Source organism: Barbus barbus (assembly GCF_936440315.1).
Source record: "Barbus barbus genome assembly, chromosome: 33".
In the NCBI taxonomy this organism is placed as follows: domain Eukaryota; kingdom Metazoa; phylum Chordata; class Actinopteri; order Cypriniformes; family Cyprinidae; genus Barbus; species Barbus barbus.
Genome location: NC_136761.1, coordinates 7,243,256 through 7,269,103, shown reverse-complemented (window position 1 = coordinate 7,269,103; position 25,848 = coordinate 7,243,256). Strand labels below are relative to the sequence as shown.

At 37.8% G+C, this 25,848-nt stretch overlaps 1 protein-coding gene across 5 annotated transcripts in view; it reads left to right on the top strand.

The window, feature by feature from the left end:
- The first annotated feature begins 170 nt into the window (after window positions 1-170).
- The window catches only part of LOC306853116 (syntaxin-3-like), a 29,755-nt gene continuing 4,077 nt past the window's right edge, over window positions 171-25,848 (top strand). Inside the window, exons 1-11 of one of the 5 annotated variants that reach the window (XM_079390307.1) lie at window positions 171-538; window positions 11,389-11,463; window positions 11,558-11,657; window positions 14,732-14,806; window positions 15,074-15,144; window positions 15,222-15,330; window positions 15,512-15,585; window positions 18,454-18,588; window positions 21,939-22,049; window positions 23,908-23,999; window positions 24,289-24,990. In XM_079390307.1, coding sequence (XP_079246433.1) covers window positions 509-538; window positions 11,389-11,463; window positions 11,558-11,657; window positions 14,732-14,806; window positions 15,074-15,144; window positions 15,222-15,330; window positions 15,512-15,585; window positions 18,454-18,588; window positions 21,939-22,049; window positions 23,908-23,991 — 864 coding nt within the window. In that variant the 5' untranslated portion in view covers window positions 171-508 and the 3' untranslated portion in view covers window positions 23,992-23,999; window positions 24,289-24,990. Of the gene's footprint in view, window positions 539-11,388; window positions 11,464-11,557; window positions 11,658-14,731; window positions 14,807-15,073; window positions 15,145-15,221; window positions 15,331-15,511; window positions 15,586-18,453; window positions 18,589-18,729; window positions 18,830-21,938; window positions 22,050-22,198; window positions 22,310-23,907; window positions 24,000-24,288; window positions 24,994-25,848 lie in introns of those variants that run through there. The other 4 variants (XR_013782710.1, XM_079390308.1, XM_079390310.1 and 1 more) reach the window with 4 other exon arrangements.

Here is a 25,848-nt window from a genome sequence, read left to right as displayed (position 1 = left end):
AAGCATACTGCACTACATTTCATAAATAAAAGTTGTTGTTCGATTTACCTGTTTTCTGAAGAAAAACATTCTGATAAAGTACAGACACTTGAAAAGTACTTTTAGCAGAGTTAAAATAGGCCACCTCACTACAGTCGCACGCACAGGTGTCCGCGCAGGGCGTGACCGTGGGAATAGAGAGAGAGAGAGAGACATAGAGAGAGAGAGAGAGAGAGAGAGAGCAGCTCTTTCAGACCGATTAGAACGAGAAAAGAGAGGGAGAGGGAGGAAGACAGATTAAGCAGACTGAACACAACTGTTGTTTTAATCCTCTGAGCGGATAGATTTAGAGGAAAAAAACTACTGGTTTGGAGAAGAGCAGCCATATTGCACGGACCTTTGGTGGAATAACAAGACTCAGAGGAGCAGGAATACGCGGAGTTACTTTTACCGCACACTTTTTCCGTTTCATTTGACTCTCTCCTATTTATTTTTCATTTTTAGATAGTGTTAACCAATAGATTGAAAGATGAAGGACCGACTGGAGCAACTGAAGGCGGTAAGCGTCTGCTTTTTGTTCAGTAAACGCGAGCGCGTAATGCCATTACGCAATGGAGTTCATCTCAAACCTTAGTGCTGTTAGACTGATTATAGTATGAAGAAGGAGCATTTGGTAACTTTGGTACTTTCTGTACATTTGTGGCTGTTGCTCCAAAGAGAAATGATATAAAAGTTAAAAAGATGGATGAATGTTCAATAAGTGCTCACTAAAGACAGCATAAGTCATATTAGATGTGGTGTAAGGAGTGAATAGAGGAGAGTAGACAGTGCTGGACAGCTGATGTGGTCACCTGACTCATGGGGGGGGGGTCACGGGCCTCTGGAGGGATGGGGGATGGGGGTGAGAGAGATGAGGATGATCCATCCACAGTTTACCATCCACAAATTTATATATATACAGTGGTGTGAAATAGTGTTGGCCCCCTTCCTGATTTTTTTTTTTTTTTTTTGCATGTTTGTCACACTTTAATGTTTCAGATCATCAAACCAATTTAAATATTAATCAAAGATAACACAAGTAAACACAACATGCAGTTATGAAGTTTTTTATTATGAAGGGAAAACAAAATCCAAACCCACATGGCCCTGTGTGAAAAAGTGCTTGTCCCTAAACCTAATAACTGGTTGGGTCACCCTTAGCAGCAACAACTGCAATCAAGCGTTTGCGATAACTTGCAATGAGTCTGTTACAGCGCTGTGGAGGAATTTTGGCCCACTCATCTTGGCAGAATTGTTATAATTCAGCCACATTGGAGAGTTTTCGAGCATGAACTGCCTTTTTAAGGTCATGCCACAGCATCTCAATAGGATTCAGGTCAGGACTTTGACTAGGCCACTCCAGTCTTCATTTTGTTTTTCTTCAGCCATTCAGAGGTGGATGTGCTTGTGTGTTTTGGATCATTGTCCTGCTGCAGAACCCAAGTTCGCTTCAGCTTGAGGTCACGAACAGATGGCCGGACATTGCCCTTCAGGATTTTTTGGTAGATAGCTGAATTCATGGTTCCATTTATCACAGCAATTCTTCCAGGTCCTGAAGCAGCAAAACAGCCCCAGACCATCACACTACCACCACCATAGTGCTGTCAAACGATTAATTGCATCCAAGATAAAAGTTTTTGTTTACATATTATATGTGTGTGTACTGTGTATATTTATTATGCATATATAAATACAAACACATGCATGTATATATTTAAGAAAAAAAAATATTTATATATTAAATACATTTTTATATAATATAAATTATATGAATATAAATATAAACACATAAATACATGTAAATATTTTCAAAATATATACTGTATGTGTGTGTCTTTATATATACAAAATAAATATATACAGAAGACATATATTGTCTAAACAAAAACTTTTATTTAATCGTTTGACAGCACTAATATTATATATATATATATATATATATATATATATCAGAATCAGAATTCAGTGCTGATATAGATGCTTTTAACTTGCACACTGAATCTTGTCATGGTGTGTCATATTTTCAGACATGTACCATGTTACTACCATGTTTTATTGGACATATATAATTTTTTTAGACATGAACCATGAAACAAAGTTTTTTGGGCATGCATATAATGGCAGTATGATTGTATTTTTTTCAGGCAAATTGAAGTGTGCACTTAATTTTGTGATACATGAATATGGTATATCAAAGTACTATGGTATTACCGCCTGATAACAGTATAGTAGAGTGTATGATACGATACTAGAGTACTGTTGGTAGGGCTGAGTTTATTCGGATGTTTTGGAGAGGGTGTCAGATCTTATGGGCAGGGTCAGAGGTGAGGATTTGTTTCTGTGGCGACTCTGCCTCATTCACATATTTCCTTTGTTGACTTTGTTACCTGAAGCTGCCGAGCAGGCAAGAGGAACTTGTGCGTGTGTGTTTATGGCCGAACCTTATTTATATTTAGTCATAGTTGTGTTTCTGTGCTGTTTTGCATACAGAAATTATTTTTTTGTACGCTCCTTTTAGTGGTTTAATCTTTAAATGCTTCTTTGTTAAGGTACGATAATATCAGAAATAAGATTTTTACACTTTCTGGTGTTTGCTAAAAAAAAAATAACCCTAAACTAAAATGAACAATGATAGAGGGCCACCAGGGCCAAACCATAAGTCTAGTCACTTTAATAACACAAGTTGCATGACTTAAGCTACCATTTAGCAGACCTGGAAGAGTTACTCCTTAATACTGAAGCTTAATACTAATTACTCAGTAAACTGCATTTTGTAGGTTTAGGTGTTTGTTCAGATCTTTAACTTTAATTATGAGCCATAGTATTAGCAATACTTGTCTTAGCAAACAGCACTAAAATCAGTTGCTTGGGGCATGTCTGCGTGTGACCCTCTGTGCTGTAGGAAATCCTGCTGAGAGTTAAAGATCTTCCGCTCTAACCTCCCATTACATGGGTTTTTCTGTCTGTGTCTGTCTGTAATGTTTAACTTGGTGTGGTCGCACTGTTCTCCTCTGCTTTGTGTGTATATAAGATTGTTATAGGCTCAGTATACACACACACACACACACGCACACACTTAATGCTCTTCTTGGAGCACTAAAGAAACTGTGGGATATTAAGCAGCTGAACACTGTGTGAGAGTGAATTTGTTTTTGTGTCCTTTCGTGAACAATAGGCCTTCAATGATGAGTGAAAAACACACTGTATCACATATATTATAGACTTTACTCTTAAGGCACACTGTTAACTTGAACTCACTATACTTTAACCTAGTAAGACGCTTTCTCTCTCTCATTTTCCCTCAGCAGGAAGTCTCTTGTTGGCTTATCTCTTTACCTCAGTTCACAGCTTTTCCAGCACACTGCATTTGTGTGTGTGTGTGTGTGTGTGTGTCTTTGACCTTCAGAAAAACCCGTTGGGTTGGCAACACATTGTTAATACTACAAATAAACTTGTAAAGAGAGCTGATGTCTTTGTCAGAAGGATGGGTAAAATTACATTTTGTCGCAGGAATAGTTCTGCTGAAATTCTCCAGTACAATCCCAGTAAGTGCTTGTTTTCATAATATTTCATTATGTTAGACTTTAGTTGATGGTCTTTTACATAAATGTACTATGGTAAGTAACCAGTTTCCTCCAAATTATCCTCATTAGTACGGGTATTTACAGAGCCTTACATCTGAAAAAAAAAAAAAATTAATTAAATCAAAACAAGGAAATGAATTAGGCTATTGATTTGTGGCCATAATTTAACTAAAACTAAAGGAACTCATTTATAAAACGAGGGAACAAATTCTTAATTTGTGGTTGTGTTTTAACTAAAACAGTGGAACTAATTAATAAAACGAGAGAACGAATTCATAATTTGTGGCCACAATAAATATACTTTTGTCCTACGGGCTCTGTAGGTATAGAAAAAAATATTGCTTGGGTCAGGGATTCATACGTCACCCTGCAACATTCATGTTATCAGCATACGATTAATTTAATGTTATTGCCAGTAGCAAAAGGCTCATGAAATGCATTTTTAAAATGATTTCATAATGTTTACTTGAGGTTTGTTTATAATCTTAGTATCTATTTTCATCAAAAACCATCATATTTATATGTTAATGGTAATTGTCGACCCTGATTTCAGCCCTCTGATAGGAAAGGGCGTGTTTGCTGTGAGATGTCAGTCTAAACAGCCGCTGCTATGATTGGCTAACATCTTTGCATATGAAATGAACATTAAACATGGAGCTCTCTAGAAAACAATTACAGTGTTTTTACTGCAACAGCTGCCAAGATTAACTGATTGTGAAAAGTGTTGATTACAGCATTATATATTTAGAACGACTCCTGTTGCATCAATGTAGCTGAGCACAGTCTACTGACACACAAATGTCACAGTGATCTCGTTATTGCAACACAATGTCTTCAGTCTCATGCATTCTTTCATCGTAACTTAACACCGTGAGAACTCAATGTGAATAACAGACTGGTTGAGCATTGTAAACTGGTTGTGAGTCATTGATCATATGTTAGGGAAGCAGACTTCACACAAAAGATTAATACAAAGTAGTGATGTTTATTGACAGCAGAGCAATTCAACGGATGATGAGACGGTGAGTATGGAATGCAGATATACTTTGGATGAAGAGATGAGTGTATAACTTGACTGACTTGTCTTGACAGGAACTCGTGGATAAAGAGAGGACCACACACCTCACTGTTTGAAGACAGCTTTCTTGACTGGAGAACCAGGAGACGGACAAACATAACGCTTGGAGAGATCACAAGAGGTAAATACACAGGCAGGTAGGTAACAGGTAAGTCGCTGAGATAGCATACAGGAGTCCACTTCGTGACTGGGTTGATTTGTCTCAGGATGGTGAAGGGACCAACATATCTGGGACTGAGTTTTTGCAGGGCAGGCGCATTCGGATGTCTCTTGTTGACAGCCAGACCTTCTGTCCCGGTTGATACTGTGGGGCTTCGGACCTACGGAGGTCTGCTGTCATCTTGCACCTGCGAACTGCACGTTGGAGTTGATGGTGAGCATCGTCCCAGACCCTCTCGCTCTCTCGCAACCAGTAGTCGACTGCAGGTACTTCCGACGGTTCCCCCGACCAGGGGAATAGCGGTGGCTGGTAACCGAGTATGCACTGGAAGGTAGTGAGTCCAGTAGAAGCTTGTCGTAGGGAATTTTGGGCGTACTCGGCCCAGCCAATGAACTGGTTCCAAGAGTCCTGGTGGCTATGGCAGAAGGTTCGTAGGAAGCGACCGATCTCCTAGATCTTCCTCTCCGTCTGCCCGTTCGTCTGCAGATGGTAGCCTGATGATAGACTTACGGTCACACCTAGGAGTTTGAAGAAGCCTCTCCATACTCTGGAAATGAATTGTGGGCCTCGATCAGACACGATGTACTCTGGAATGCCGAAGTATCTGAAGACGTAGTTGAATAATAACTTGGCCGTCTCCATGGCTGTAGGTAGACAAGGGAAGAAGTCGACAAGACTTAGAAAATCGGTCCACAATCACCAATACACATGTGTTACCGTCTGATGCAGGCAGGTCGGTGATGAAATCTACCCCTAGGTGTGACCATGGACGGTTGGGAACAGGCAGCGGGAGGAGTTTGCCTGCTGGTAAATGGCGAGGGCTTTTGGAAACGGTGCATTCCGCACAGCCCAGGACGAATCTTCTCACATCCCTGGCCATGTTGGGCCACCAGTGTCGATCCTTCAGCAGCGATAGGGTGCTGTTGGCCCCTGGGTGGCCAGTGCCCAGAGAATTGTGAACGGAGTGGATGGTAGAAGTGCGTTGTGTTCTAGGAACGTACTGTACACCAGGTGAGTAGCCCAGAGGAGTGGCTGTGGAGGCATTGGCTGGAGTATCTGGCTCAGGATTCCACTGAATGGGACAGGCAATGATTCTTTCTGGAATGATAGGCTCTGGTTCTTCATCGTTTTTCTCAGGAGCATGGATACGGGATAAGGCGTCGGCCTTTACATTTCTGGGCCCTGGGCGATACGTGATAGAGAAATTGAACCGGGTAAAAAAGAGTGCCCAGCGGGCCTGGCGGGACTTGAGCCGTTTGGCATCTCGCAGGTATTGTAGGTTTTTATGGTCGGTGAGGACTGTAAAGGGGTGTTGTGCACCTTCCAGCCAATGCCTCCATTCTTCGAGGGCTAGCTTGATTGCCAGAAGTTCCCGATTGCCGATGTCATAATTTCTCTCCGCCGGGCTGAGTTTCTTGGAAAAGAAGGCACATGGATGGAGTTTGGCTGCTGCTGAGAGAGAACTGCTCCTACTCCTGAAGTGGAGGCGTCAACCTCTTCAATAAAGGGTCTTTGGGGAAGGCTTCCTTCAACTTCTCAAAGGCTTCCGTGGTGGCTGGTGTCCAGGACAGAGATTTGGGCCTATTGCGTAGAAGGTTGGTAAGGGGACTGGTTATGGCACTGTAACCTTGGATGAATCTTCTATAGAAATTGGTGAAACCTAGAAATCGTTGGAGTTCCTTAATACTGGTAGGTACTGGCCAGGTCCGGATAGCATCCACCTTCCACTCGTCCATTCGGATGCCACCACTGTCGATGATGTATCCCAAGAACTGTACTGAGGGTTGATGGAATGAACATCTCTCGGCTTTGAGGAACAGATGGAACTCCTTCAGACGTTGTAAGACCTCCGCAACGTGGTGGCGATGTTCGGCCAAGCTCCGAGAGCAAATGAGGATGTCATCGATGTACACTAGGACGAACCGGTGTAGATACTCTCAGAGCACCTCGTGCATGAAATCCTGGAATACGGAGGGGGCGTTGACAAGGCCATACGGCATAACCAATTATTCATAGTGCCGGTGGGTGTTACAAAGGCTGTCTTCCACTCATCCCCCTCGCGTATCCGGATGAGGTTATACACGCTGTGGAGGTCTAACTTCGTGAAAATGGTGGCACCACGAAGATGTTCTAGGGCAGCTGGGACGAGAGGAAGAGGGTAACGGAATTTAACTGTTATGTTGTTTAGTGCACGGTAATCGATGCAAGGCCGCAAGCCTCCGTCCTTCTTGGCCACAAAGAAAAAACTCAAAGCAGCAGGGGAGGTGGAAGGGCGGATGTAGCCTTGCTTAAGAGCCTCACTGACATACTCCTCCATGGCCTTCTGTTCTGGAAGTGACAGGGGGTAGATTTTACCCTTGGGCACTGGCTCACCTGGTATGAGATCGATCGCGCAGTCCCATGGCCAATGAGGAGGTAATTGAGAGGCCTTCTTCAGCCAGAATACGTCTCTGAAGGGGGCATAACAGGTGGGTATGTCGACGGATTGCTTCTCAACTGGACTCTCTATGGACGTTGAATTCACTGGGATTGCCTGAACAGGTCGGTTGAGTGGTTGCGGGATTCCAGGGAAACAGTCTGGGAAATCATCATAATGGCAGTTTTTTTCAGATGATCTTGAATTGACTGCTCCAGTTTTGATCGCTTGCTGCATGTAAAATAATCACAATATAGAGAACAGATTTAGATTCACCAGTGCATAAACAGCAGTAATGACAACGAACGTCTGTACCTGAGACCTTACATATTGTACCAATCACTGGTTATGATGCTCATTAAATGCAGTTTCAGATTTTTAGATTATATTTCTCGGGTCTATAAAGTTTGCAAAGTTTTTTTGTACCAAAAAGGCCTTTCTTACTTAACAGCAGTATCACTCTTGTGATAGATGATCGGCATTTTCCTCAGAAAATGTAAAAATCTAGTTTTTACAATAAAACTGTGGTATTTGGTTTTAACCATCTACAGTGTTGGGGTGGAACTAGTTACATGAAATGGATTTACGTAATTTAATTATAAAATAAATGTAGCTGTAATCAGTTACAGTTACTGAGAAAAAATGTGTAATTACAGTTACTTATGAAAATGTTAACGATTACAAAGTGTTACATCTGAATTTTTTTCACACACACTCATACAGATTTAATTGACTTAAATTGCAGTGATTGCTCTAAAATATGAGACACTAATGTATGAGGAGTTTAGTACTCAGAATAGGACACATGCTTATTTGGGGTCAGAAAGAGTTTTTATGTTTTTGAAAGAAGCCTCTAATGCTCACCAAGGCTGTTTATTTAATCAAAAATACAGTAAAAACAGTAATATTGTTTTGCAATTAACTGTTAGCAATGTGACTGTTTTCTATTTGAATGTGTTTTAAAATGTAATTTTATAATATTGTAAATAGCAATTTCTGTGATGATAAAGATGAATTTTCAGCAGCATTACTCCAGAAATCATTTGCTTCTCAAGAAACATTTTGATTTTTTATTTTGAGTTGAAAACAGTTGTTCTGCTTCATATTTTTGCAGAAACTGTGATACATTTTTCTTTGATGATGGAAAGTTGAAAAAAAAAACAGCATTTATTTGAAATTGAAATCTTTAATAAAATGTATCTTTGTTGTCACTTTTGATCAAATCTAATGCATCCTAGGTTTAAAAAAGTATTTTATTATTTAAATAACTAGCCTATTTAAAAACAAATCCCTACAGATGCCAATTAAGCTTTGGAATAGAAGTTCATGTCTTTTTAAAAAATTAAATCAAGTGACAGATGTATAAACAATTAATTTCATATTTCTACAGAAGCAATGAAGCATATACTGTATAACAGTAACTAAATATAACTGGTAATTTGGCAGAAACTGCAGTTACCATGGAATGTTTTTGAAAGTGTAATTTGAGCCGTCAGAAATGCTGAGTGTGTGTGTGTGTGTGTGTGTGTTTGGCTCCTCTGTGGTGGAGTGACGGTGCCACAAGTTTGATGACTGCAGAGAAATCCTTGAGTGGTGTCATAAAGGTGTGATTTCACTCGGACTTCAACCCTCGTGTCTTCTGACTCGCATTTGAGTTATAATGCTACCACACGCCAATCTCTGTTCTCTGACTGCGTCAGTGCGTTAAATTGCTGTTATGTCATTTAACAGTAAAGCTATTATTAAGTGGAAAACAGTACAGGTCTCCACATGCTCTTCATAAAACGTCACAAGACACACCTTTATGTGCTTGGCATAAAAGTGCAGTGTAAGACACATTGGCAGTTGCACCATTTCTAAAGTCCACACGAAATCACTATTTACCCTACTTCATGAATGTACTTCATTATACTTAAGCCAAGTTTTATATTTAAGCAGACTTTACATGCAATAAAATGTAGATTTGCTAATCCTGCAGTCCTTCTGCTGTTTCACGGCAGCTTACAATGTGCCCCGTCAGCAGAGGCCTGTAACATGTGACGATTAATGTAAGAACCTTGCATTTTAATAACAAAACCCATTAACTAAACATAAAAGAACCCAAATCTAAAGAGAACTAGACTATAAACGAGTGACTTTACAAGAGGTGAACAATATGTTGATGATGAATATGTCATTCATTGATAACATATTCAGTTATTATTAATACAGATACCATGTATTTCATGACCTGGAGATATCCCTTGTTTTAGGCATGTTGGCTTGTCTTTTCACTTTGTGAGGATTTATTTAGGATCTGTGTACCATGTTGTGTTGTGCTTCGGGTTGTTTTAATCAGATCATCTGATGTAAGTAACAATATGGCTTTTTATGGCATATTCTGTTCATGTTTTAGTAAGCAATAAGCAAAATAATAAACCAAAAACTGGCTTAAGATCCATTCTTCTTGCATTCCAATCAGCGTGTGTGAATCAGCATAGTTAATATTAACTAAAACTTTATGTTGATTGAAATGAAGATCTAAATATTAGACGAAAACCTTACATTTTAAAAGCTAGAATGAAAATTAGAACGTTGCCTAAAATAAGTTTAAGTACTTAAATTTCTATATTAACGAATTAATAAGTAGAAGTGTTAAATAAATGATAAACGCATGCACCTAACGAGATTACTAAAACATGAAAATAAAATGAAAACTGAAAATACAAAAAACCTAATTAAAAATATGTATTATTTACCAATTTATTGATTTTATTAGTATTTATTTATAAAATAAAACACTTGTGCATGAAATAAATATGCTTCTTGTATTCTAGCAGATGACACATGGCTGTCTGATTGCTATGATGTGTTTCAATGATTCATGTCATGGTTATTACGATCATATTTCATAAATATGAGCTGCGTCACTTTTGATTTGTTAGCAAATTACACAAAGCACAATTTAAGAGTTTGCTATCTGTGGTTTTGAATAAATTAGATTATTAACTAGCTGAAAAGGGGTTTGAAAGGGTTAAAATGCTAGAAGTAAAATTAGGGTTATCTACCACAACAAGTTCTTGATTGTCAGTTATTGTTATTGGCTTAGAAATACCCTAGCCTGGAAATTATCTGTAATTTTTTAGCAGTTACTCAATATTAGCACTAATCATTTAAAAATAGAAGGTATCCAATCAGTTGTTGGTCCCCATTGGCTTTCATGGTAAAAAAATACATTTAAAAAAATAGTAATGCAGTGAATGGCTACCAGCAGCTGTTTGGTTGCACACATTCTTCAAAATATGTGACCCTGGGACCACACAATCAGTCATAAGGGTCAATTTTTTGGAAATTGAGATTTATGCATCATCTGAAAGCTGAATAAATAAGCTTTCCATTGATGTATGGTTTGTTAGGACAATATTTGGCCGAGATACAACTATTTGAAAATCTGGAATCTGAGGGTGCAAAAAAATCAAAACATTGAGAAAATCGCTTTTAAAGTTGTCCAAATGAAGTTCTTAGCAATGCATATTACTAATCAAAAATTAAGTTTTAATATATTTAAGGCAGGAGATGTACAAAATACATTAATGGAACATGATCTTTACTTAATATCCTAATGATTTTTGGCATAAAAGAAAATAATCAATAATTTTGACCCATACAATGTATTTTTGGCTATTGCTACAAATATACCCCAGCGACTTAAGACTGGTTTTATGGTCCATGGTCACATATCTTCTTTTGTGTTCAACAGGTTTGGTACAACTTAAATGTGTGTAAATGATGAGACAATATTTATTTTTGGGTGAACTACCCCTTTAAATATCTTTCTAAATGTGTACTAAATTGTAATTTAGTGTGCATTGTGCATAGACAGTGAATTGGTGAGAGTGAATCGCTTACCAGATAACAGGTGTATAGAAAGACAGCATGAGATCATTAAAAACACATATTGTTTCATATTTCCTTATTTCTTTAAATGACAGTTTCTCCTTACAAGTATCGTCAACATATTGCGTCACACGTCACAGCCTCTGTTTGTGGCCTGTTCCCATCCAGCTTAGGCCAACTCTGCTCAATGCATTTATGGTAATAATAAAAAACATATACATAAAATGTAAAGCACTTCTTATGTTTTATGTTTCAGACATGCGATAATGATGATGAAGATGTTGAGATCGCCGTGGACAACCCTGCCTTTATGGATGAGTTCTTCTCCCAGGCATGTCCTTCTCTGTGTTTTGATGTGCTTTATTCTGAATGTGTGCCACTGTGGTGTTTGTACATTTTAAGTGATCTTTATTTACTTGTTTCAGATTGAAGACATCAGGAACAGCATTGATAAGATCGATGAGAATGTGGCCGAAGTGAAGAAACTTTACTCAGTTATTCTTTCTGCACCAACATCTGACCAGAGTAAGAGACGTTCACATGCGCACTCATTGTGGGCTTTTTGACCTAGTTCTGCATTGTTTTCCACTATCAGGTAGTTTCAAGTGAAATAGACTCTGAGGTCTATTGAGCACGAGATATATTGTAGTAATGTTGTTATATAACAACTAGTGTGTAGCGTCAATGCATTAGTATAACACTTCACAATAAAGTTCTGTTCATTAGTATTAGTTCATGCAATAATTAACATGAACTAACAATCAACAATGTTAAGTTTAACACTGTAAAAATGCTTAGAACAGCACATCTCTTTAAAAAAACTGTAAAAAATGTTACATTAAAAACCTGTTAATTAGTCAACGGTTACCTTATCATATACAGTGAAAAATTGTCATTGGTTTAACATAGCATTATATGTAATTTTACTGTAAAATTGTCACGTTTTAGCAAATTCTGAAGATGAAGAAGATGCAAAACGAAGGTCATTTTAATGAGCGAAGTCCAAACGTGTAACAGTGTGTAGAAAACAATAACCATCAATGAACAGAAAACTAAGAGGAACTTAAATACACAGTGATGATGAAACAACAATGACAAACAGCTGTGATGATTAATGAATGTGATGAATGGCAAGAAGCGAGAAAAAGGAAACAGGAAGGTGACAAGAAAGTGATGAAACTAACTAAACATAGATTACAACGAGGCTAAAGGCGCCTTTGATATTATTTTCTTCTAAACCACTAGATAGCACAAAAATGTGGCGTAGCGTTTTCAAAAACATCCGCTTTTCAAGATGCACATGAATATTTGTCTGATCCTTGACGAGATCGCGGGCAGCAGTGCAAAGTTGATTCTGTGCTTACTCCATCTAATATTTGATGTTTTTTAAAATGTTGTAGATTTAAGTAGCAAATGGGAATCGCTCAAATCTTTTGAGACAAAGGTCATCTTTTTATGAGTTTTGTTTAAGATAAGTTTTTAAATAATGAAAGAATATGTAAAAATATGGTATTTGGGGTAAAAAGCACCCCTGCTGCTGGGGCTAAAGGCGCACAGTAATTAACATGATAATTAATAGATCGTTGACTTTTCCATTTGTTGACATGACATGGTTAGATTCAGATGGTAAATATCATATATTATGTTGGGTGTCCATATTAGAGATAATCACCATGTTTAGAATGAAACCATCATATTTATATGTATATGTATTAATACGGTGTGCCTTTTACCCCGTGTGTGGGGTAAAAGGCCCCCCTTGCCACCTCATACACTTATAAGATTTTTAAACAAAATAGACAACTTTTATTATTTATTTTCAGACAAAATGTGCTGTTCCATTAATGTTCAATACAAATGTATATTTTTTTCTGCAATTATACATTTTAGGTGCAGTGAATAGCATATTTTTTCTTAAAGGGGGTCATTGGATGCAAAATTCACTTTTCAAATTGTTTGACTCCGGTGCAGGGGAAGACAAGGTATCTCAGATTAAGCGATTGAGGTGCTTTGTTGTTGGATGTAATAATGAATGTAGCAGTCGTCATTTACTCCTGACATCTGAACCACTGAAGACGCAGAGGATTAACGTTACTTTCACTTTGAAGTGAATGCGCCGATCCCTGATCTACATAAATGCGTATATGTTCGCGCGAATCATTCGTGATTCAGCCTCACCTACAGAAGTGAGTATAAGGGTTTTTTATGAATCTTTGCAAACAGCCTTTCCTAATAATGTGCTAGTTAGCCAGTTTCGCGGCTAAAGGTAACAGCACTGCTCATCACCCCACGGAAGAGAGGGGCGGGGTAAGCAGAGCTCATTAGCATTTAAAGCAACATTGACTAAAAAAAGGCTTGCTGAAAATAGAGTTGATTTTGACAGGGTAAAGAAGGTGCTTTTTACACTACCATTGAGAAATCTTAACCAAAGAATGTTATAGACTTTTAATTAAGAATCATTTCAACTTGATGACCCCTTTAAAGTGTGCCTTTAACCCCGTTGTACCCTAACTGTGACAAAAATACTGTCAAATTTTGTCAAAAAACAATAAAAGGACATGTCAGCACTGATGGACTTGTGGGCAGCGGTCCGACATACGATGTAGTTTCGCTACGGGTGTCCCGAATTCAAATCCCGCCTCGTGGGCCTTTCCTGATCCTGTCTCCCTCTCTCTCAATTCGCTTCCTGTCATGACACTGTCCTATCTAAATAAAGGCAAAACGCCAAAAAATACATCTTATATAAATCAATAAAAGGACATGTCCTTGCATGAAACTTCACACATGATTTCTTTTGTTTTTACATCATGTTGTTTTGAGTTACATTTACTGTTATTAACTTAATGTTCATTATAAAATACACAGGAAGCCATATGCTATCCAGTAATACCTGAAACATTGTCACGTTCTAATATAACATTATATTTTTACAGTGTACATGTGCTAATAAATTTGTAACATATCAAGCTGTATAAGTCAACATTAGATAAATTACAAAGAAATATGTATTAACAGTGAACAATTGATTAATGTTATGCATGTAATGCAATGTAATGCATTACTTAATGTTATCAAATAGAATTTTAATGTAAAAAAAAAAAAATCAAGAAACCTATGGCTGGGTAATGACACAGATTTGAGTTGTTTGAGTTGCACACAAACCAGTTTTTATATACATTTTCATATTAAACTCATGGCAGACATTGCTAACAGGTTAAGATGTAATGAATATGTAATACAGTGCATATATTTAGCGAAATGCTCCTCTCTAGTTGACTAATAAGTTATCAACATTGCATGGCTTTCCTGAGGTAAATGTTACAGGACATATTGTTTATATTTTTATTGACGTACAGTGCAGTAAGCTGTACTGTTTCTTCCATAAGAGACTTCTTTCAAATAAAAATTCTGAATGGTTGTGTGCATGAAACCTAACTCCATTTAGTCTCCTAAGCTTAAAAGAACAACCTCTGAGCAATAAAATATTCCTCTGGGAGTGTTTAACAATGACAAAACACACACAAACCAGCAATCAGTCTCATTTTCATGTCTCCATTCCTATTTTTCTGCTTAACTTCTGTTTTCTTCTCTGTGAACAGAAACACAGGATGATTTGGAGGCGCTTACTAACGATATTAAGAAAATGGCCAACAATGCTCGTAACAAACTGAAGAGTAAGTGTATTTACATGCATACAGGCCTGCTAGTGTCTTTATACATATACTGCCCTGCTTTGTGCTTTTCTCGTTAGGTTATAAAATTAGGCCACAAAGAAACAGGTTTGGTTTTTCAAACACTTCTGACCCAGAATAATGTTAGCCATTTATCAACCTTTAGAAAATAATGTTTATTCTCTGTCAGCATCCAAAATGTATATATATAAGCTTTTGTTTTAGTTACTGTAACTATAATAACCCTACCCTGTGTGTCTGTCTGTACAGCCATCGAAAGGAATCTCGAGACGGAAGAAGTGGAAAGAGTATCGGCCGACATAAGAATACGCAAATCACAGGTGAGTCAACATCCCTCTCACGTAACACACACAAATACACACGCGCTATTAACTCTGCCCTCATGTTGCCCTGCCAGCACGCTGTACTTTCCAGGAAGTTTGTTGATGTGATGACCAAATACAATGAAGCTCAGATGGACTTCAGAGAGAAAAGCAAAGGTCGCATTCAGAGACAATTAGAGATCAGTAAGTGTGGCCCGCACACTCACTCCTCACTAAACAGCAGTGGATGAGACAGCTCTTATCAAACAGTGTACTGCGTACAACACGTTTCTTTCTCAAGCTTGTGGTTGAACCGTGTCAAACTGACACTGTGCTATTCCCCTTTTCTGTCTTTGACTTGCTTTTGTTCTGCTTCTCGCTCTAGCTGGTAAAGCCACAACTGATGAGGAGCTGGAGGAGATGCTGGAGGGAGGAAACGCAGCTGTTTTCACAGCAGGGGTAAACATTGCGTGCGTGTGTGTGTGTGTGTGTGTGTGGCAGAGCTGAGGTCAATTCAAAACCTTTCCCTTCCTCATAACGTGCTCCCATAGGCAGTGCAAGAGATCCATAATCTAAACCAGCACTCAGAAACAGGTACAAAGCTGTCAAAAGGCCTTTCAAAAGGTACTAGTTTGTACAGTTTAAATAATATAGTAAATATAGTAACTAGTATGTACGAGTTAAATAATATACAATATCAGATGTACCCTTTAGCTTTTGTACCTTCGGGTCCCATCCCAGTGACAGCTTTGTAAATTTGTTTTTTTGGTTGTCAACCAGGGAGCCTAAAGATGACTTAAAATGATTTAAAAAGAAGATAAAACAACTACAATTCAACAACAGTTTGTTTTCTTAATAGAACCACCAGGGTTCCTTAAAAAATAAATAAATATATATATACATACACAGTCATGGTCAGAATTATTGGCACCCTTGGTAAATATGATCAAAGAAGGCTCTGAAAATAAACCTGCATTAATTTTAAAAAATCACAAAAATCTAACCTTTCATTGAAATAAAACAATTGAAAATGGGGGAAAATCTCATGAAATAAATGTTTTTCTCAAATACACGTTGGACACAATTATTGACACAACTTATGAGTAAAATATCTCTGAAGTATATTCCCTTTCATATTCACAATTTTGAGCACTCTAGGGTGATTATGAACATGAAATTATCCAGCCATGGCTTCCTGTTTCACAGAAATATAAATAGGAGGGAAAACAAAGCCCAAATTCCCTTAATCATCCATCACAATGAGAAAAACCACAGAATATATTTCTGATGTGCAGCAAAAGATAATTGAGCTTCACAAATTAGTGAAGTGGCTTTAAGAAAAGAGCTAGAGCAGTGAAAATCCCCATTTCCACCATCAGGGCAATAATTAAGAATTTCCAATCAACAGAAAATGTTACGAAACTGCCTGGAAGAGGATGTGTGTCTATATCGTCGGGTCTCAGGGTCAGAAAACCTTAAATAAAAAATGGTCAAACAGCCCCTACATCACTACATGTTGCTTGGGAGGGTTTCAAGACAAATTCTCCTAGCTCATCCAAAAACAAACTCCAGCATATTCAGTTATCAGACACGACTGGAACTTCAAATGGGACTGGCTTCTTGGTCAGATGAAACTAAAAAATGAGCTTTTTAGCAGCAAACACTCAAGATGGGTTTGGTGAACACAGGGATAAAAAGTACCCCATGTGTACAATGAAATATATTGCTGTATTTTTGATGTTGTGGGCCTATATTTCTGCTGGAGGTCCTGGACATCTTGTTTAGAGAAAAACATTTATTGCATAATGCTATTTCCCCCATTTTAAATTCTTAAAGCTATTAAATTCTAAGAGCTACAGAGAGACTTGGAAGCAGCAGGTACAGTTGTCACAGAGAAAACTATAGGCAATGCACTCCACCGCCACGGCCTCCATGCACGCTCACCTCGGAAGGCTCCATTTTTGAAGAAAAGGCATGTTGAAGCTCGTGTGATGTTTGCTACAAAACATTTGGACAACCCTGTGAATTACTGGGAGAATGTAGTCTGGTCAGACGAGACAAAAATTGAACTTTTTGTCAATAATACCACACGCCATGTTTGGAGGAGAAATGGCTCTGCGTATGACCCTAAAAATACCATACCAACAGTGAAGTTTGGAGGTGGAAGCATCATGGTATGGGGCTGTTTTTCTTCTCATGGTACTGGCAGAATCCATGTTATTTAAGGGAAGATGAATGGATCCATGTACCGGGAAATTCTTGAGGTGAATCTGTTACCATCCGCCAGGAGGATGAGGATGAGACATGGATGGACATTCCAGCAGGACAATGATCCAAAACATACTGCAAAGGAGACTCGGAATTGGTTCCAGAAGAAGAAAATAAAGTTGTTGGAACGGCCCAGTCAATCACCAGACTTAAACCCAATAGAGAATTGATGGAAGGAACTGAAGATCAAGATTCACAAGAGGGCCCCGCGGAACATTCAAGATTTGAAGACAGTCTGTTTAGAAGAATGGACCAAAATCCCACCTGCGCACCGTGAACGATTAGTTTGTTCATACAGGAAGCGTCTTGAAGCTGTTATTGCAAACAAAGGCTTTTTCACCAAGTATTAAGTATAATCTCAGTTAGTGTGTTCAATACTTTTTTCCTGTGTCATTTCACTTTATTACACACAACTTTTTTATGGATTGTAATATTCAATATTTTTTCTCTGTGTAGATTTCTTGAGTTAACACCAACATCTGGTCAAAATTTCATGTGAATTGCTGAACCTGAAATGTGTTTAATAAAAAAATTAGTTCAAGTGTTGAATACTTATTTCCCCCACTGTAAACGCTACTTCAAAGCAGCTCTTGTGGCGACTTCACAGCAGTAGAGCAGTTGCCCACCTACACACTTTATAATGCAAATGTCATGCAAATAACACATTACTTTTCATATGAAGTAAAATGTAGTGCAAATGGTTACTTTATATTAGAAATAACAATGTAACGATGCAGCATGTTGCTTTTAACATAATGTTCCCTCTGAGGTATTTGTTGTAACCATTTAACTGGTCATATCACCACTTGGCTAGTGGTAATTTGAATCTGAGAGCTTTGTCTTAGACCATATTGATTAGACTCTGGCCACATTAACGTCTCAAAACCAAGACCACAAGATCTAGACTCCATCTCCACAAGATCTAGACTCCATCTCCACTAGATCCTGTGACCGTTTCCTATGATAATTCTCTCTAAACTGAGCAAAACTCCCCACACTTTCAAAATCTTAGTTGAGTATTCATGCTACACCGTGATAAATCTGCCGTTTGTGTTGTAGATTGTGGATTCAGGGATCTCCAAACAAGCACTGAGTGAGATTGAAGCGCGTCACAAAGACATTGTACGTCTGGAGAGCAGCATAAAGGAGCTGCACGACATGTTTGTGGACATCGCCATGCTGGTGGAGAGCCAGGTACACTCCTCTGTTCATCATGCATCTGTTTGTCCATCATTTTTCTCCATCTTTTCATACTGTCAGTGTTTTCTGACTTCCCCCTCATTGTCATGCATTTCCTTGTCTTTCTCTGCCTCTCTCTCTCTCTGTTGTCTGTAGCATCCTTGTCTCTCTTCCTCTTTGTTCAAACTCGTTCTGTTGGTTGCTAAGCCGTATGCAGCAGGTCGGACTGACTTCCCATCAGCCCTTTCTCTCACATGTGAGTGCTCTCTAACTGTCCTCTTTGTTTGCATGACCTTTTTACTTCCCTCACCGACTGTTTTCCTTTCATTCATTTACATTATTTGGTCCATTACAACTTCACCTTGATTAGAAGTAATGAAAGTCAGTTGCTCTTTTCCAAAAACCTAGTGAGCTGCACAACTACATGATGTTTTAAATTTAGCACAATTATACTTCTTTATATTATAATTTTAAAATACCTTAAGATTTAAATAAATAACTGAATATATTTTAAAATGTAATTTATTCATGATGCAAAGCTGAATTTTCAGCATCATTACTGCAGTCTTCAGTGTCACATGATCCTTTAGAAATCATTCTAATATACTGATTTGCTGCTCAAGAAATTATTATTATTATTATTATCATTGTTGAAAACAGTTGTGCTGCTTCATGATTCTTTGATGAATATAAAGTTCAAAATAACAGCATTTATTTGATACACAAATTGTTTGAAAATTACTTTTGATCAATTTAGTGCATCATTGCTTTATTTAAAAAAAAGGGTTTTGCTGGCCACAGATTTTGGTGGTGTATATTTTGTGCATAAACAGTGTTTAACTGGGTTGCTGCCCATCAGATGTGTTTCTAATCTATCACTTATTAGCTAATTGCAGTTTGTCTGTGTAGCCTATAAAGTGAGGCGGTTCACTAGGTTTTGGAGCAGAGCTAATTTAAGACAATCTAAAGAGTTCTGATAAATTATTGACCGATCCACTGTTATTTTGCTCATTAACTGCTTGCTATGGAGAAAAACTGAAAGGTAAGCTTCTGGTATTTCTCTAGTAAATTCATTTTTATTCAAGTCCTTGTTCTACAGAGCGTCAACATTGAATAAGGCAGACCGGAGCTAGTTGTCACTCTTTTCACTCCAGTGAATCAGGACGGGATTGGTTTTAAAAGCCAATTTTTATATAGCCAAAATACTGACTAGAAAGATATATTGGACATTGCCATTATTGCCCTGGAAAATAAAAAAAGATCTTTACACACAGTGACTGCTTAAAGCTGCAGTCCGTAAGTTTTTTGGGTTAAAAATGATCCGAAATCAATATTTGAGCAAGTACATAACCAGCCAGTGTTCAAAACTATCGCCTTACTTTAGCCCGATTCACAACGGTAAGCTTATAATAATGTTCTCTAATTTGAGTGGTACAGGTAGATTTTCATGGGAAATTCGAGTATGGCACTGTGTCATTTCTGTTACGTTTCGAACAAGATGTGAGACGTGCGGATCCATGTGCAAGGCTTTATTTACAAAGGCGTGGTCAAGAAACAGGCAAGGGTCAGATAACACAGGTACATCACAGGCAAGGCAAAGAATATTCCTAGGGCTAGCGTGGGTCTCGGCGAACAAGATCCAGAAGGCTTGACATGAGGGATAATCCAAATAACACGAGCAATAGTCCAGGAGAGGTGAGGTCCGAAACAGCAGGCCAAGGGTTCATTTAAGATACACAGGGAGAAGATCAGGAACCAGACAACAAGGCAACACAAAATGACTAGACTTAAACTAGAACTAGAAACGGAAACTTGGAATGGCTCTGTAATGTAGCTATCGCTAGAAGAGTGATATACGCTAAACAATACTCAGCGATCTGAAAGAGGAAATCCAAGGTTTATAAAGTGTGTCTGATTGGATTTAGCTGTGTATGTGTAATCAGTGCATTCAGCTGTGTGTGTAATCAGTGCAATGGATGATGGGAACTGTAGTCCGGAGTGACATGTAACAGTCTGTGTGGTGTGAAAGTCAATATGATGGAGAGGCGACCTCTTGTGGCAGTCGGACGGAATACCACGAACCGGATTTGTGACAATTACGTCACGTCTGTAAACATAAAGAAGTTGTCCCGGCTAGTAGGCTTTTGCATGTGAGGATCCTGCTGGTGGCGGATCATTTATAGCCTTTTCTCACAGCAACTGGGATAATTAAATGTATCATTTTGATGGCAGATTGTAATCCAGAAAGGATTATGTGTTTATGAAACCAACGTGAATGTAATTAAATTATACTCCAGTTTTAAATGTGCTTCTGATTACAGATAGCCTGGGATTACACAAGATTTGTATTTTAAAGAAAACCAGTTTGAAGGGAGCATAGTTTGCTTTTTGGGTTAAAAGTATTTCTTGAAAATTGAATGGTTTGACAATTAGATATTAGACCGTACAGAAACTGAAATCTACACGCTAATACACACTATACCCATAGTCACGCAATGCGGATGTTGTTAACATTAATAATTTGAGAATAAAGTATAACAATAATAATAATAATTTGCATGGTTTGATGTGATATGAGCTAACCGATCGTTAGATTTAATCACCATTGGTAGTGCGATTTGTGGTAATGCTTTTTTCCGCAGTTGGTCAGAACAATGTGGCAGACTTGTTACTTACTTGTTCAGATGGCAATATACGGTGAAAAGTTTTATTTGGGTCATATATTCCAAGACATAGGCTAGAATTTGTGATTCCTAAGTACAGTATCCTCACCAGTGTGGTGACTGACAGCCACACATACTCCTCAAAACATTAGATTAATCCGTGCTGGAGCCATGCCGGAGTACAACCCCATGCAAGAAAGATAATTCCGCAAGTAACTGCAATTCCAGGTTTTCAAACAGAGATGGCGACAAAGAGGCAAAACTTACGGACTGCAGCTTTAAAGAGATATTTCATTCCAAAATGAAAATTCTATCATCATTTACTCACCCTTTCTTTCTTTCTGTGAGTAACCACACAGTTTCTAGTCCCTATTGACTTCCATAGTAATTTTTTCCTTACCATTAACTGTTTGGTTACAAACATTCTGCAAGATACCTTCTTTTACGTTTCACCTAAAATAAAACTCATACAGGTTTTGAACAACTTGAGGTTGAAACAACGTTTTTTGGGTGTACTACCGCTTTAAGACCAATTTCATAATTACTTTCCTGTGTGACAACTAGCCCTGGCCTCCCCCTCTATGTGTCTGCATGGTGCACCTGGGTATATGTATTTGTAGATATGTATTTTTTAAGATAAAGACTCCCTGTATGTGTTTTTCATAGGTTTCTTTTTTTCACATATTTTTTATTATGTTTCAGGGCAACATGGTTGATAACATTGAGGTGAATGTAGGTAAAGCAGTCGATCACGTTGAAGCGGCAAAGACTGAGACCACGAAAGCAGTCAAGTATCAGAGTAAATCCCGGAAGGTACGGACCTCACTGTAACAGTCAATGTGGCTTCTGCTTTTTTTTTCTCTTCTGTTTTTGCCCCCACCTCTCTCTCTCTTTCTCTCTCTTCTCGATTTCCTTTTCTCTTTCTTTTTCCTTCTCTCTTCTTCACCCAAAATCCATTGTAGGGCGGTATAATTGACAGGATTGAGAGCAACATGGACCAGTCAGTGGGTTTTGTGGAGCGGGCAGTTGCTGACACTAAAAAAGCCGCTAAATATCAGCAGGAGGCTCGACGTGTGAGTTCATGATTAATATCAGGCCCCACCCCTCCGTCCCGCCCTGCCTCTCCTTACTGTGTCCGAACCCACTGACATCACACGCACACAAACAAACACAGTGATTATTACTAATCCTGATACGCCCTGAAACTTCCCATTACAGCATTTCAGAGTATCGCAGGTGATAAAAAAACAACGTTAAGCCACACGTGTTCACTTTTCATGACATAATAACAGCAACAAAACGTTCACACACACTGCTGAGAAGGACAAAGTTTAACAAAGCCGTTCTGTGTTAAAATGTGAGGAAAAACTACTTTTTTTGGTGCAAGCCAAAGTTAGCATTTATTGATCTGTCACCTTCATTCACGAAGTCAGGGGTTTGTAACAATTTTGGTCTTTTTGCTGCTTTATACAGATAAAATGACAGAAAGCATGTGTAGAAAAAATACTTCGTCTCTGAAACGGCTTCTCTTTATTGTCATTGTTCAGTTACAAAAGATTTTCATATAAAATTTAAAGGAACGCTCCACCCAGAAATGAAAACATCATCATTTACTCATCCTCATGTCGTTCCAAACCTGTATGACTTCCTTTCTTCTGTGGAACACAATATAATATATTTTGATATTGATATAATATATTTTAGAGTGTTGGGAACCGATCAGCACTGGATCCCATTGACTTCTATTGTATGGGCAAAATGACAAATATTCTCAAATTATCTTATGTTCCACAGAATTAAGAAAGTCATACAGAAAGTAAATTTTGGGTGAACTGTCCCTTATATAGTAATAAATCACATAAAATGATATAAAAATGAATTTAAGAGTTACGTATTGAGGCATGAACAAAAGTCCTAAAAAAGAATACAAAGCGTTGCATCAAAACTGCAACAAGTAATGATTAAACATGAAGTTTTATTGTGCGTGGAATGTAAACCAAGACATGATGAGCATGCCATAGTGGCGCACAAGCTTTCTTTCTTTTTTCTTTCTTTCTTTTTCTTTCTTTCTTTCTTTCTTTCTTTCTTCTTCTTAAATGTGAATATATTTTTGGAATCTTCAATGATAGTTTTTTAGATATTAAAGATATAATTTACCCAAAAATACAAATTCTGTAAAAATTAATTACTCACCCTCGTGTCGTTCCAAACCCGTAAGACCTTCGTTCATCTTCGGAACACAAATTAAGATATTTTTTGGATGAAATCCAAGAGCTTTCTGCTTTGCATAGACAGCAATGCAACTGACACATTCAAGACCCAGAAATGTAGTAAAGACATCGTTAAAATAGCCCATGTGACATCAGTGGTTCAACTGTAATTTTATGAAGCTACGAGAATACTTTTTGATAGATGAACGAAGTTCTTACGAGTTTGTAACGACATGAGGGTTAGTAATTAATGACAGAATTTTCATTTTGGGGTGAACTAACCCTTTATGTCTTTTCCATAAATGCAATGCCTAGTCCTGAAATGAATATCATATATGAATATTTTTCCATCTAAGATCATGTTTTGGGCCAGATTGGATGTTGTGTCATTATATCTGAGTGAGCTGTTTATTTGTTATTCATATGTTACAGTAAATGCTAACAGATGTGTTTCTTTACAGAAAATAATTATTATAGTGTCTGTGGTTTTGGCGGTTTTGGCAGTTATTGCTTTGATAGTGGGTTTATCCCTAGGTCTGAAATAAAGGCTCTGGTAAGTAAATTTCAGAGGAACATAAGGTTTGGGAAATGGGAATGGTGTGGGTGTTTGCAGACATTTTAGCTCATCTTCTCTAGTCTTCCTCATGGATGTAAAAGCATGCTTTCTCTGGGATTTGGGATCTCCTGAGCATCCTTTCGTTTGGTTGTGGAGTTCATTTCTATGTTCTCTGTGCGTTTTGGTTCTGTTAGGCTCCTTGGTTTGTTATGGTGGTGAGGGGTTGAAGACTTTAGATGTTAGATCTGTTGGATTAATGGATCATGTTTTGTTTCGTCTCTTGTAGAAGATGATCATACTGGGTGTGATTGGTGCTGTGGTGCTCATCATCATCCTCATCGTCATCCTCACACAGGTTCTATGATAACCTCTGTGGCTGCTCATGAACTCTTCATTATTACAGATGATCATTTCCTCTCCTTTCCATCCTCCCTGTTTTTCCTTGGAAGTACGTCAAGATGAAAGCTCCGCCCCCTGCACCCGTGTCCCCTCCCTTCATCAGCACAAACCAATGGGAATCTACTCTGCTGGAACCGTAATAATGATCAAGGAAACAAGGTTTTTTTTTTTTTGTAAGGATGTGATGGGAAATGTTTAAGGAACTTCTACTACATGCCAGGAATGACGTTTGAATGAAGCACCTTTTAAATACATGGACAAATCCATGAGCACAGAATAGATTTTTATGAGACTTACAAGGGAAAGTTAACCTCTGTTTTACGCCTTAATGTTTTTACTGGATTATGTTTTCATAAGACACATCAATGGCTACATCTGCTGGTTGAGCTACTGAACTGTTCTTGATCAAAAGGCCTTGGAGACTCCGAAATGATTTCAGCTTCTATTTTGGATCCCTGTGAAATGAACACAATAAGCTAAGCTTTGATGGGTCGTCCAAAATGGAAGAAATCCACATGTGTATGTTTTTAATGTGATGCACATCTGTATGGGAATTAACCAAAGAAATAAATTACATTATATGTTTTCTAAGTATTTTGTTCATATTTGAGAAATTAATGGATGGATTCATGGGAATCGTTATCAGAAAACTGTCATTATAGAAATAAATAATATTAATATTTAGAATATTAATATTTAATATGTTTAACAGCAGCTTTAGCTAGCAAATATCAGTGCACCACTGCACATTCAGAGCATGCATCATGTGCCAAGAACAATATTTTTATCCGATTTTTAATCATAATTTAATTATGAAGCTATTTTATTTAGAAATGTGGTCCAAACAATATTTCATTTCTTTAAATATATCAGATTTTTAGATCTCTTAAGGGATTGTTTTATCTTAAATTATTAAAAGGAGAGGAATGTCAGGGTAGCAGTGTTGAAACAGTGTAAAATACAAAATTTATGAAGTACATTGTGAAAGAATGGGATATATGGCCATGCCTTCGAAGGGTGCAAAGATTGCTAAATGAAAAGTCTAGCCTACAGAAGATTGCATGGTTCACAACCTGTCTAAATATGTTTACCTTGGTCCATTTATGTAGATAATAAAAAGTATCAACGAACTATAAAATCACATCTTAGAATGCCAACATTTAAACCAATTTAAAGTGTTTTTTGTAACATTAGATTGGATTAAGTTGAAAGTGTAATCTGGCATTTTCTCAAATTTTAAAAATCCTGTCATCACCAGCGCATAATGAATCTTGGGATAGTCTGGGCCATGAAGGATTCATTATTTGTAGCCTTCATTGACCTGGAAACAAAGGATGCATTTCGAGGCAGCATTTAAGGGATACTTTGAATTGGGACCACTTTCATCGCACCGCTGTGATGCATCTGGTCTTAAAATGCAGCCTCTGAATTTAAGACACTAATTTTA